This window comes from Corvus cornix, chromosome 2 (genome assembly GCF_000738735.6).
Source record: "Corvus cornix cornix isolate S_Up_H32 chromosome 2, ASM73873v5, whole genome shotgun sequence".
In the NCBI taxonomy this organism is placed as follows: Eukaryota; Metazoa; Chordata; class Aves; order Passeriformes; family Corvidae; genus Corvus; species Corvus cornix.
Window position 1 is genome coordinate 78,450,267 of NC_046333.1, and position 13,924 is coordinate 78,464,190.

The window sequence follows — 13,924 nt, forward strand, 5'->3', positions numbered from 1 at the left end:
AACCATGGAAAAGAGTCAAAATGAAGTTTTGCACAGAAAAAGTTACACCCATCTTGTTAGGTAACACAGAAAGTAATTTTTAAAAAATACTCTTTTTGAAAATCCAGTTGAAAATCCAGTTTTCCCTTTTTTTTTTTTTTGTGCAGCTGCTCTGCACTTCAGGGAATACTCAGCTCATCTTTCCTAGTTGTTTGACTTTGAAAGGCCTTGAACTAGGAATATCCCAGCTGAAGAATGTGGAGGCTGGAAAGGAGGAAAATTAATTGATTTTGTGAAAAAGGACTAAAAGAGTTGTCATTGCAAGAGAAAAATAAATCCAAAAGACTTTCTTCCAAAAGCTGGGCAGATCTGTTTAAAGTTCTGCAAATGGAACTTTATGGTCTTGTTGCTTAGGAAGGAGTTTCCTTACTTTTCTGAGCAAAAATGTCTCTTTTGTGTAACCAGTGTCTGTTAACATGGGAACCTGACCTGAAAGATCCCAGGCCTTGTACCGTCTTGGTAAAAGGACAACAGCCCATTGTAAATAGCATTATAGTCTTTGCTGAATAGAAAGCAAGTCAATGATAGTATTTACATGGCACTGAAACACTCTGGTTTCATGTAAAGAGATGTTTTTAAAAATCTACACTTAATGACTAAGTCATGAGTTTGGACTAATGGCACTTGACTGTCAGATCATGCTTTGAATGACCTGGAACTGCAGTAGTAGCTGGTGTTCTCCTCAGGGGAGCTGGAGGAACGACTGCAGGTCGGAGGAGGGGTTTCCTGTGATAGCTGGCCTACCAGTCTGCTCACCAGAGTCTGTCAAGAGGAGTTCAACAATGAAATGCCCCAATTTAGGTGGAGTGTATTTTTGTGTTTTAGCAGAATATTCAGCAAAAAGTGACATCTAATACTATCTGCTGTGTTGAGGCACTTGTATACTGGAATCACCTTCAAAAAAAGCAGGAATTAACCAGTTTGTGTTTGGTCAGCTAAAGAAATACAATGCAGCTCCTTATTAAGACTTCATAAGATGACTGATGTATTGTGCATGAATAGAAGAGGTGAACACATGCTTTCCAGAATAAAATCCTGTTAGTAATGGGTCATTTTCTTTTTTTTAAGTAATCTGTTGGACTAGATGAATTCCCCTATCTCTTTGCAGAACCCTTCAGTGTATCTTTAAAAGAATAGGTTTGCTTTCATTTTCAGAAAACTTTGTTCTTGACTAGTAATATAAGCAAAAAAACTACCTTCATTTATAGGATTGATACTGTTTAGCAGGACACCAGTGATGAAATGTTCCCGTCAGTTGAAGAGAAGAAATACAGTTATGGCTTTAGTTCAACACACTGTGCAAGGAGGATATAGAGTCCGGGATGAAAGGTTGCTTATATGATGTTTTGTTGAAAGTCACGTGGCCTGACCAGTCTGCTGTGCAGTCCATTGAAAAAGGCACATCCAGCCTCAACAAATGCTGATGACTTAAACATATTTCTTGTACAGTAATATTAAAAAAAAAAAAAAAAATCATCTTGGTCAGGAAATAAAAGGGGGGATGCATGTTACTGAAAGCTGTGAAGTAAGGTCTTTTTTCAGCTTTTTATTCCACACCTTCCCTTGGAAAAAAAAAAAAACCAAAAAAACAGGAACAGCAAATAGGACTGAACCACTGTTAAGAAAAAGCACAAAATTGAAGTGTCAGATGAGGATGGATGAGGCCAGGAAGAAAACACTTTAAAAGTTGGAGAAGCAATGTTGCATAGTATTAATTCATTTCGCTCTTACAAACTATGTATTTGAACTACTGGAGGTGTGGTAATTAAAGGAGTTTTTTAGATTGGGAAATGTTAGCTACTCTTTAAGGCTGATAGCTACATTCTCCAGCTTCATTTTAAAAACAAGATCTGTCTGTATATCTTAGAGATTCCAAGGGTGCCAAAGTCTCGGCATTGAAGGGATGGTCAAATGTGATCAGTTAAAGGATGTTATCCACAGTACTGCATGTTAGTGAGCCTAAATCTGTGCGGCTCATGTGGATTAGCAATGGGAAATAAGGTGCATATGGATATCTACAAGCTGGAGATATTTCTGTTAGAAAAGCTTTATAATATTTGTAGCAAAAATGTTGTAGATGAAGATTCTCCCTGAAGTCTAAGAATGGAGTGTATTTGTGGATGCTTCCTGGTTTTGCTTTTTCTTTCAGTGACACAGCATTTTTTTGCGGAAGTCTTTGAAGCGAGGAGGATTTTACATGGTGTCCCAGTGATTCATTTAAATAGCAGGTCTTATTGACTTGGTCATGGCCACATGACACACATATAATTATTTTAGTATACTTAACGATTGCATATGATCCAAAAGTGGCACAGGATAGAGCAGAGTGCTACATAGTCACCTTTAAAATTAGCCACATAGGTCATTAAGATGCTGTGCTGTGAGTTTAGTGGTGCTGGCCATTCTGTCTTTCCACATGGTGCACATAACATTCACAAATGTGTTACATTGTGTTTTTGTAAGGCTAATCAATAGTGCATTGTGTTCCACCACAGTTCAATAGTAGATTTTAGAGGTTTTGCCATTTGTACTTTAATGCACTTAACTGTAAAATGTTCTTTTAACACTATTTTATATTTTGGAAAGAGAAAGGGGTGTTTATTTTCCTTTTCAGTATATGCCCTCCTGAAATTTATATGTAAAAAAAAATTTTTTTTACACAAACCTTTTTAGTCTAGATACTATTTTAAATTCTTTATCTCTGTACCTTAACAATTTAGAAGAAATATTTCAAAAACCTACATTTTTGTATAGGTCTTCAGGTATAAAATGTTTGCTTCAGAGAAAAACTGTATCATTATAATCACTCCCTTCTGCACTGTGGTGACTTCTTTCTTACAGCAGAAACATGTGAAAGCCCTGAAAAGGTAGACCTGCTCGATTGGGGTGTGCTGACAGTTTGCACACTGCATTTCTCTTGGTTAAGTTTCAGGATGAACTCCTGGTTGCTTGTTTGTCCTTTGATATCCAGATCCCTTACAGCTGCACCATTCTATACGTTCTAGATATTACTTTTTTTAAAACTACAAAATAGCCATATTACCTATATTTTGATTTACATATCTTTGGGACTGTAACTTTCAGTTCTTCCACCTTGGCTACTACATTCTAAGTTACCCTGAAAATTACAGAGGGCACAGGCTTCAAATGTGTGTGGTTACAGTTGAGAAATTAAGAGGGTTTAGAAGCTCTATAATTACTAACTCTATGTTTATGTGGGTGCAGTCCTTCCGATCCAGCACATCATGGTGTTCTCTCACTGCTGCAGTTCTGAGTAGCCTATCTGCATGAAGATACAGAGAAAACTGTGTACACATAATTAAAAAAAAATCCAGCACATCACGCAGAGATCTTTAAACCAGTAACATGAGATCTGCTGACCTTTCTGAGAGAAATGTGATGGGGCTTTGCTTGAACAGATGTCTAGCTACAAAAATGAGAGCATGACAGCATCAGTCATTTTTAGCGAATGTAATGCCACTGACTCTTCTGGCCAGAGTTTGTGACTGTGATCAGTGGAAGCGTCTGGGTGGCAGAGTGTTTTGGGTAGGTTTTTTTTTACAATTACTAGGCAACAGTTTATATATTTGCTCAGTTATAGAAATGATGCAATAGGCAGTCAGAAGGATGTGAGTAATTTATTTTTTCTGAACACCCTCAACCTTACTGAGAGTAGTTTTAGAATGGAAGTGTAGCACTGTATATCAAACTAAGGATAAGTGATGGGAGCATAAAATGTTATTCTTTCTAAATTATCCACAAAAGCCTTTGAAAGTATTCAGAGAGAGTTGGCTGCTTATCCCCAAAGGAGCACCCGGACAGCAGTCCCTAAAGCTGTTTTGGCAGGAAGTGTAGGGTTCCCATTTAAGTCATGTATTAAGGTATTGTGAGTAACCCCACTAATATTATGCTAAAATACTTTTTGTGTTCTTGGTTGACTTATGTCATAGTCAGGCACTCCACTCTCATCATCTACATCACTTCACGTATCTTCTTTTTCCCTTTTTATCTTTAAATGTGATCATTGGAAAATTAATTTCTCTGGAGTATGCATCATTGTGTGCCTGTTTCCTTTTGATCTAATGCAGACGTAATAGTTATCTCTGTTTTTACAGGACCATGACATAACCTCTCTGTGTTTGTGTACATACATTATATGTTGTACATACAACTATATGATGTACCTCCTTTCTTTCTCACTCCCCCTTCACCAGGATCTGTTGCTTCTCCCTTGTTCCAACTCTCTGGACTGTGGGTAACACTACCATTAAAGTGGGCTCAGCGTAAAAAGACAGGAAGAACAGACATCACCACGGCTGGTAGTTGTTGGGAGGTGTGAACAAGAAGATGCAGCATGTGCATCTGGTTGTCACGCTGAAGATCAGCAAGCTGACTTTGTTACACCTCTAATTGCCTAAGATCAGAATAAGGCTTCAAAATAGTCCCTGGTGTTCCTTGTAAAATAGAAAATTGTAGCTATTGTAGAACTGACAAAGGTGTCTTACGATTTCTTGTGGCCTAGAAGCAACTGCCAAGTATTCTTTTGTGGATCTCAGTAGTGGGTTTGCAATGTTTTGAAGGAAATTTCACCTGTACCATCCACTCTTCTTGCTTCTTGTCCGTGCACCACATGTGGACCACAGGGCCAAAGCATATAGCAATATATTTTATTTTGCACTGCAGCTCATGCTTTCAACAGCTTGGCTAAAGAAAGCATCACTAGCAACCAAGCAAAGCAACTCCAGAGAACTTTCCCTGCAAATGTGCACTTCTTCTTCATAATATGCATTTTATTTTGATTTGTTACTGGCTATCCCATTGTGCCTTGTTACGTCTCCTCTTTAATCCATATTGTCTCTATATTAGTGGTTAGCATATGTGAAAATAGTTTGCATTTTTATTGTACTTTATGCTTTCATCTTTACTCCCCTCTCTGTTTTTGCTATTAGCTTAAAATTATTAAAATGAGTATCTACAATTGTCCTAGGTATTTCAGAGCTCTAATTTGATAGTAGGCATCAGGCCTGTTCATTTTTGCTTTGTGCTTCTACAAAGTTCTACTTTGATTGTCAACAATTTTAAATAAAGGGTAGGAATAAAAGTCTGTAAAAGGATTTTTTTATTCAGAACACTGTCATAATAGTAGTTTTCAGTACTGGAATAATTGGGCAGCTCTTAAGGCGTTTATTATTAGTGCTGTAGAATGGTTTACAAAACCTGGAAGCAGTGTTTCTTTAGGGGGAGTAGCCTATCCATAAAAATTGCAGTTCCCATAGGCCAAACCCCTTGTGTAATACTCTTCTGAAGCCACTAATTATCAGATATGATGGAAATTGAAATCTTTATTGTGGGTGGTATGCAGACAGAAAGTTGTGTGTAACATTGCTCATCCCTCCAGCTGGGTTCCTGCCGTGATCTCTGTGAGTTATGTTATGGTTTTATTTACATCCTCTGTCAGGAGCAAATATCTGCATTCGGTGCCTTGCATGGCTGGGAAATTGCGAAAGTCACCCAGCCCAAGACAGGGGACTCTTATCCTATGTATTTCAGGTGCACTGTTTTATATAGTTCATTGTTTTTTGGTTTTTTTTTCAAAGGGGAGGAAAAAACCCTGCACCCTGACTGTGTTGTAATGTAAGAGGAAATCACACCACTGCAACACTATAAACCCTATAATGCAGTCAGGAGCAGGGCACCAGTTCTGGGGTTTGGACTTCAATGAGCCCTACCCCGTGGCTGATGCCGCCGCTTCCTGCGGGTCGCGGTCCCCTCCGGGCAGTGTGGCTGTGTCACCTCCGGGCAGTGTGGCTGTGTCCCCCGCGCCTCTCCCGTCCCTGGCTGGTCCCCGCAGGGCTGTGCCACCACCTCGTGGCGGACGAGGAGAGCCGGGAGGCAGGCAAGGGTCTCCGCGGCGCATATTTGACCGAAATTGTGCTTTTTTACAAAAATGAGACTGCGGAGACGGTGTAACTGATAGGAGTCGGGAGTTTGATGTGACCGTCTGTGTGTCCCCTTATGGCTGTGCATCGACCCTTGTACAGTCATTTTTTCATAATGTAATTTTTATTTATCTTGTAATTCAATCCACCTGTGACAAAATGTTGACTATTAAGGCAGTGATGGATTAAACATGCAATGGGTTTTATATGTCGGTAAAATGACCAGAGTTGCTCATGGCTGGCTTGCATTCACTGCGATCGACGCTGTCTGTACTCAGCAGTGCATTATGTGAAAGGTAACTCACTAAAGCTGGGGTGGAATTTACTTCAGATTCTCAGCGTTTGCACAGGGCTTCGTCCATTCTTTGTACCAGTTTGATTTGGCATTGACTGGCCTGTGTATGTCTTTATTATTATTTGTTGTTTCATAAAACAGCTTCCTTGTAGATGTTTTGTTTAGTCCACCAAGGTATATGATGTAACCATTTAAGCTCAGTATTGGATGCACTGATCAGCCCCAAATGTGATAGACACATATGCTTTCTCATGGTTGTCAGCAAATTCTTTGGTACAGGTTCTTTTTGGAGGGTATTATTTTATTAAAGTTACTGAACAGTCATAAGATAAACTTTAGAAACAGTCCTTTCAATACAATAGAAAAACTAAAATTCAGTAGGAAAATGAATGTAAACAGCAAGACTTCAAGAGCAATTTCTTTTTTTCTAGGTTGGGTAGCAATTTCATCATCATAGTTTGCAGAACAAGATAAAAAATAGAAAAGAAAAAGCACAAGGATTATATGCATAAAATGAAATTTATTAATATGTATGGCCATCTGGTGGCAATGAAAAGTACTGTGTTATATTTTTTAAAGAAAAAATAATATTAAAAAACAAATTTGAGGTCAGTTTCTTGATTTAGATGACAACTGTGCCTTGAACTCAATGTCTTCATATGACCAGAATGAATAAGCAGTAATTTTTGTATGGACTGAAAACTGCTACTACTGAACAGATTTTTTTTTAGTTAAAAATATTGAATTAGCTTAGTATAAAATACGTAGAAACAAGCACATGTGTCTCTAGCATATCAGCAGCCATTGCATTGCCAGAGGCAGTGGCTTTACAACATGGTGTTTTCAATCAGTTTCAAATTTCATATGAGCTGTAAACAAAGTTGGGTATTTTTGTTTGTTTTACTCAGCTGGAAGGTCACCGATTCCAGTCAAGACTACAGACCCAGAATAAATCAGTGCATTTCAGACGCACTGATGAATTTATTTGTATTTCTTCAAGAAATGTCCCACTTTAAGGAACAAAACCCTGGCAAGGTAAGCACTCCCCAGTAAGATTAACAGTTCTATATTATTTAATAAAAAGGTGAGATATATTTATAAAACAACAGGTGAGCAAGCAAAAAAAAAAAAGAAAAGAAAATGTGCATTCTGATGCCTTCAGTCATGAGTTTCTGCTAACTTTTTTTTTTTGCTTTGAAGAATATGGGTAGGTAGTCAGTGAGAAAAGCTGTTCACAATGAAGTTTACAGCAATACAGTCCATCCCCTTACAGCTGTTGGAACTTCACTGGTTATTCCATGGACTTTTTAAAGGAAATCTAAAACATCACAATTTAATAAAGACTTGAAAAAGCGAAGAAGTAAATAGGCCTATTCTTAGACATAAACATGGGGTTTTTTCACAAATAATTAGTTTTCAGGAATAGCTGCATGAAGAGAGTTCCTCATACTTGATTGTGATAATTTTTCTTCTATACACTTACAGTTGGTGATTTTCCCTTTTTTTACTGGTAAAAGGCTGAGCTGGAGAACCCAGTTCATGAAGAAGCAAGCAAGAGTAGGGCTTTTTTTCCTCCAACTAGGAAGAATATTATTATCTACTTCTAGTCAAAAGTGAAGCAGATTTTTTTTTCCAAAGAAAAATATAAATAATATAGAAGTATATTATGATAATAGTAGATTACATTTTTATATTTGTATTGCTAAATACAAGTTGAAGACTACGAGTCTTTTTCTCCTCTTTTAATCTCTTTTCATTTTGCCAGAAAATCTTTCCTGAAAACAGGCCATTCAGAATTAGCAAATAGAAAGTATGTAGTACCACATTCAAATATTAGCAGTTTAGACTGAAAATACAGATGAGCAACAGGATGAAATACCTCTAGAAAAAAACCCAAATAAATTATATAAAGAGTAGTTGTATGTTTGGACGGTAAAGTTATATTTAAAAGAAGTTTATAGTGAAGTAAGGAAATGCAGTATCAGTAATGTGGTAACATGACAGTAACTGCATGTTAAGAGATAGCTAATACTGGTTTAGAAAAGCTAATTTTGGTAGCATGTCTTCCCTTCTTTTCCCTGACCTCATTTTCTAAGCCATGTCATTATTTTTACTTCAATAATTAGAAGCAAATTAGGCAATAATGCTGTGTGCAAAATTTCTTCAAATTAACCGTTTTATTGCAATTCAGTTCCAAAAGCAAATGGATCCTTTCTGCAAACTTTGAACAGCTCCGTTGTGTACTCAGCACTGTGCAGTTGTGAAAGATGCACTGTTATGTCTCAGTCACCACAAAGGCCAAATCTCAAATTTTTTATTGAAAATTCGGCTCAGTCTTGTCATTAACAGAGGTGCTAGAGTAGACAACAAGCATCACGAGATTGCTTGCCAGCATATGAGAGAAAGCAGTTTCACAAAGCAACATGACAGGGGAGAGAGCTGTAGGTAGGGGAAGGATGTTTTCCTTTGATAAGCATACAGCAAGTATGCATTATAATATTGCAATTAGTGAGTTGGGTTTTTTCCTGCATATAAACCGTCCAGTCTTTTTTCATGCAATGAGGGTGTAATTTTAGCAGTAAACATGCACTCGTTAAAGCTTTACAGTAAATGAATAAAAATAGCAGGTTTTTAATGATAGAAGAGGGGATGCATCCTAATTATCCAAAATGGACTGTTTGATGCGTATTTTCACCAGAAGTGTTAAAAGTATTTCCCAGTTCTAAAAAACAACCTTCAATTTTGCCCTGCATTCCAGATTTCATTAGCATGCAACATCTTTCTTTTGCAAAATGATCTAATCATTTAAGTGGAAGTGTTAATGGTGAATTTTAATGTTTTTGCCAGTTTTGCCTACTAGTCTGCAGCATATGTACGTTTTTCACTGTCGTGGGAAGTTACATTCCTGGAGTTGTCCTCTCCTATGTCTTGTGTAAGTATGGTCTTTTTTTCAGTCATGATTAGTGTATGTGTGTATTGTTCATTATTTGGTCTCTGTATAGCGAGTATTTATTTATTTATTTATGTATCTGTTTACACACTGTAGCGGGTTTGGTTCTGTTCCCGGGCGGAAACACCAATTTAGTGTAGTGGTTTGGCCCAAAATATTCATTACTGTTTATCTTCTGTGAGATAAGAATTAGGAGAAATGCAAAGCAGGCACCAAACTTGAAAGAATATAAAGAAGTTTATTAACAGACCTAAAAGAAGGAAAAAAAAATTTATACCACACCTTCAGAACACTTCTCCTCCCCCCACCTTCCTCCCTTCTCCCACTGACAATGTAAAAAGACAACCCTTAAGATGTTCAGTCTGTTTACTACTTCCATAATAACCTTGTTCAGTCCATTTAGGAAGAGAAGTCTCTTCTTACTCGTGCTATAAAAACGTTATCACAATGAGACAGCTGCCCACTTCCAAATATCGTTCAGTCCATTTAGGAAGAGGAGTCTCTCTGCTTGCATGTGAGTCCCTTCCCCCAACTTGCAGCTTTTCCCACAACTGCTTTTGAGGGTCCACTCTTGAAGGTTTTTGGGGTGCAATTTTAAAGTCGAGCCATTCAGAAACAAAAGTTCTCTTCACCCATGTCTGGGAGCATTTCATCTCTAAGAACAGAGGCCCTTCTCCTTCCCTGGGAGCAAAGGGTCTTCCTCATCTTCATCTTTAGGACTATCTCTGGGAGCATCTCTAGGAACTGAGGTTTTCTCCTTTCCCATTTGGAGCAAAAGTCCTCATCGCTTCCATCTCTCCCTGTCCAAACTTCTCATGAAATTACAGCTGCGTCAGCATCTGCCTATCTCAGCGCAGGTGCTTTTGCTCACAAGTACAAGTTGAACACTCCACCCCCCATGCCTTCATGAAATTACAGCGGGTACTCTGATATTTCATAGTTTTACAACAGAATTTCAGCTTTAAGCATCTCCTCTTTCTCTTCCCTCAGGTTTTCAGCTCTTCACAGCACTAAAAGGGTTAATCTCACCTCGGCCTTGCAGCTGGAATGTGGCTTATCAAAGTGGAGAGGGGGGGGAGCCGAGCTGCTCCGGCTGCCCACAGCAAGGCAGTGGGGGGGGTTCCGCAGGTGGAACAGGGCCCATCGGCTCCAGGATGGCCGTGGTTTGGCCCAGCCTGGCCCGAGCAGGGCCTGGCTGGGCCCGCTGGCCCCCGCACAGGGCCCGCAGCCACCTGTCCCAGCACTGGAAATGAGAGAGAGCTTGGGGGGGAGTTTGTCTATTCTTAAGTGTGGATCACAGAGGCAGTCACAACTTTAAGTGGCTTACAGAATTGTCCATATTCAAACTGGCCAGCTCATAGGTTCTGTCAGGTCATAGGGGAAGCTGTAAGAAGAGCATCACTTCCGAGACTCAGCTTGCTAACCCATGACACACATACACGCAAGTTTGCAGAGGACACCAATCTCTGTGGTGCAGTTGACAAGTCTGAGGGACAGGATGCCATCCAGAGGGACCTGGACAAGCTCAAAAAGTGGTTTCCTGGGAATCTCATGAGGTTTAACAAGACCAAGAGCAAGGTGTTCTACCCGAGTCAGGGCAACCCCCAGAACCAGGCTGTGGATGAACACATCAGAGCAGCCCTGCCCAGAAGGACCTGGGGGTACTGGGGGATGAGAGGCTGGACATGACCCAGCACTGTGCACTCACAGCCCAGAAAGCCAAACGTGTCCTGGGCTGCATCCAAAGCAGCGTGGGCAGCAGGGTGAGGGAGGGGATTCTGCCCCTCTGCTCTGCTCTGGTGAGACCCCACCTGGAGTCCTGGGGGTCCCCAGCACAGGAATGACAGTTGAGTCCAAAGGTGGGACATGGAGATGATCAGAGGGCTGGAGCACCTCTCTTGTGAAGACAGGCTGAGTGAGTTGGGGATGTTCAGCCTGGAGAGGAGAAGACTGGGGAGAGGCCTTTCAGTTCCTGGAGAGGGCTTCTAAGAAAGCTGGGGACAAACATTTGAGCAGTGCCTGTTGCAATAGCACAAGAAGTAATGGTTTTAAACTGAAGGAGGATCAATTTAGATTAGATATAAGGGAGAAATATTTTACATTTTTTTGTCATATGGAAGTCAGCTTACGAGTTTTTTCAGTGTGTTGATTCTGGCACAATGTTGCATAGTCATGTTTGTCAGGTCAAGATATCAAAATCAGGCTAAGTCAAGGTAATGATAAATGTTGTAATGACCACAAATCATGTCTTACTGGTAGTAAAAAAGATGTCAATTGATATGAATATAATGGTATTTTCCTGATGAGTGGGAATGGCTCCTGAAAACTGGATTTGACCTTAGAAGTGTCTGACATGGGCATTTCACAGTGCATTTTTATGTAAAACTAACTGTATTATGTAAAATTAGTAGTTATCTTATGCAAAGGCATTGTTTAAGCTTTATTGAGTGACTTCTTGTACAGCAATATTTCAATACCTTTTTTTTCTTTGTCTTCATTTTTATCACAGTATTGTGTGCCTTTTTATGTCCCTTCCTTAAGTGCAATGAATTTGGACAGAAACTGTGCAGCAAAATAAAGGCTGTTCTGATGAAACTAGATTTTGGAATAGTGGAATATATCAATCAGAAGAAAAAAGAGAGATCTGGTGAGTAATTAATTATAGTCCCAAGTAATGTATTTCTTTATGCAGAGCATTTTATTCACCTTGCAGACAGTTTGGTTTGTCCTGAGAAGCCAACTGTAGAGATACTTCTTGCTTTGAACCTGGCTACTGTTATTAGCTTTATAAGGAGTGACAACATATGTCAAATATCTGGGTATGATGATAAGAAAATTACTACTTCATGGAAAGAAGCAAGGCAAGCTCTTTGTGTGTGATTAGATGTACTGCTTATAAATTTTCAGAAAAAAACTACTTGCTGTAAGCTTGCAATGCTTATCTCTGTTTAGATAAGGCAAACTTGCCCAGGAGAGAGACTCACTCAAGAGTCTCAAAATAAGTACATAACAGAATTTTCAGTAAGAGACCAAACTCTGTTCCTGTATCTAAATCCACCTTGGTTTCACTCCCTCCAGCAAAAAGAGTTTGTCTTCTCCAAATACTCAATAAGCATATAAGAATTGCCACAGGATAGCAGCTACAAATTAATCAAAGTTTATAGGTGGAAAGGGAAGAAACCAATTTAAAACAAAATTTCACGTATCTCACCTGAAATCTTTCTCATACTGCAAACTTTTCGATTTTAAGCAATAAAGCTATTTCAAGAAAAATATGTATATGACCAGTGTTATCTTTAATTTGTTCTTTGTGCATGCTCCAGTTTTGGTAATTAAACCTTTGTAGTGTAGTCCCACTATTTGCAGGTAGCCTACACTTTTTAATTAGTGCTACGTCAGTAGACTTAGTATCTGCTTTAAAACATGCATTTCTTGTAACCATTCATCATACAATGTGCTGTTCCTAGACCCAAGGAGAACCACCCTGTGTCTTTTCCCCTTCCCTTACATGTAATGTGATAGTTATTGGAAATAAGTTATAATGCATTGGAAATTTTCTTTCATGCATTATTCTACTTGTTCAGTTTTTAAGTGAAACTGGCAGAGGAAAAGATCAGACTATTGTTTAATACAATTCACAAGCCAGCACTGGGAAAATGGTTGAGGTTAGATGCATTCTTTCCTGCATCTCATCCTCCAGTTTAATTTAGCCCAGACAAGTTCCCTACCTTGCTTTGCCCCTTGGGTTCACCACATGGATTCACAAAACCTTGTGGTGACACAAGAGAGAAGAGAGCATGTTGCAAGAAGAGGCAACCAAGAACACTATGACTGTGTTTTTCATTTTATATTGGTTTAAAAGATTCTCAGACAGAGGAGGCAAAATTTGTATCTCTGCTTATCTGTAAAGAGCAACATTGTACCAGACTTCAGAGCATGCTTTGTAGGCATATTTGCATATGACCGTGGATGCAGGGTAAGTGGGTGCTGGTAGAAGAAGAGGTTTGTGAATGAAGATTACATGTAACTATCAAGAAAATTGCATGTTCTCCTGTAAAAGTAATGTGGTGGGATAGCTACACAGCCTGTTCTAAAACCAATTGCACCTGTGCATTGTACCAGCAGTGTAGTCTAAAAGAGAGATGTAAATTGCCAGGGCAGACGACATTATGGTGAGCAACAGAGACTCCTGGAGGAAGTACAATGCAGGTAAATAGATCTATTGGAATGTCCTCAGAATAACATTCTCTCTGCCACTTTGGTTGCTGTATTTTGATAAGCAGCCAGTCTCTGAGTCAGGCTTGTTTTCCTGGTAGCATAGTACATAAATGATGCACTGTGTCAGCAGGTGGAAGGTTATTGTGCTACACAAGCTGTGTGACAGAGAACACACACTGAACCTGGAAATCCATTGTCATGAGTAGGATAAAAAATATATCTTTTTTCTTTCAGAAACAGCAAAAACAAAACCCACAGAAGATGACAGTGAATTAGACATATCAGCTCTGTGTCCCAAGGTGACTTTTTTTCAGTCAGCCCTGTCTTGCTTTTAAAATCTATATAGATAATGGGAGACTATCTAGATTGCTGTCTGTTCTTCTGTGGAAGACTTTAAGCTCCCCAGGAGGCCGTGTTCCTGAACTAAGCAGTATGCTTTAGACGATTCATTGTCTCCACCTTTAGCCTTATACTAATTAACCT

The 13,924-nt window shown here is 39.1% G+C and overlaps 1 protein-coding gene across 2 annotated transcripts in view; it reads left to right on the top strand.

The window, feature by feature from the left end:
- The window catches only part of RETREG1 (reticulophagy regulator 1), a 65,755-nt gene that overhangs the window by 43,722 nt on the left and 8,109 nt on the right, over positions 1 to 13,924 (top strand). For both annotated transcript variants that reach the window (XM_039549064.1, XM_010400184.3), the window contains 4 exons: positions 7,182 to 7,308; positions 9,121 to 9,205; positions 11,733 to 11,870; positions 13,676 to 13,740. In XM_039549064.1, coding sequence (XP_039404998.1) covers positions 7,182 to 7,308; positions 9,121 to 9,205; positions 11,733 to 11,870; positions 13,676 to 13,740 — 415 coding nt within the window. The remainder of the gene's footprint in view (positions 1 to 7,181; positions 7,309 to 9,120; positions 9,206 to 11,732; positions 11,871 to 13,675; positions 13,741 to 13,924) is intronic.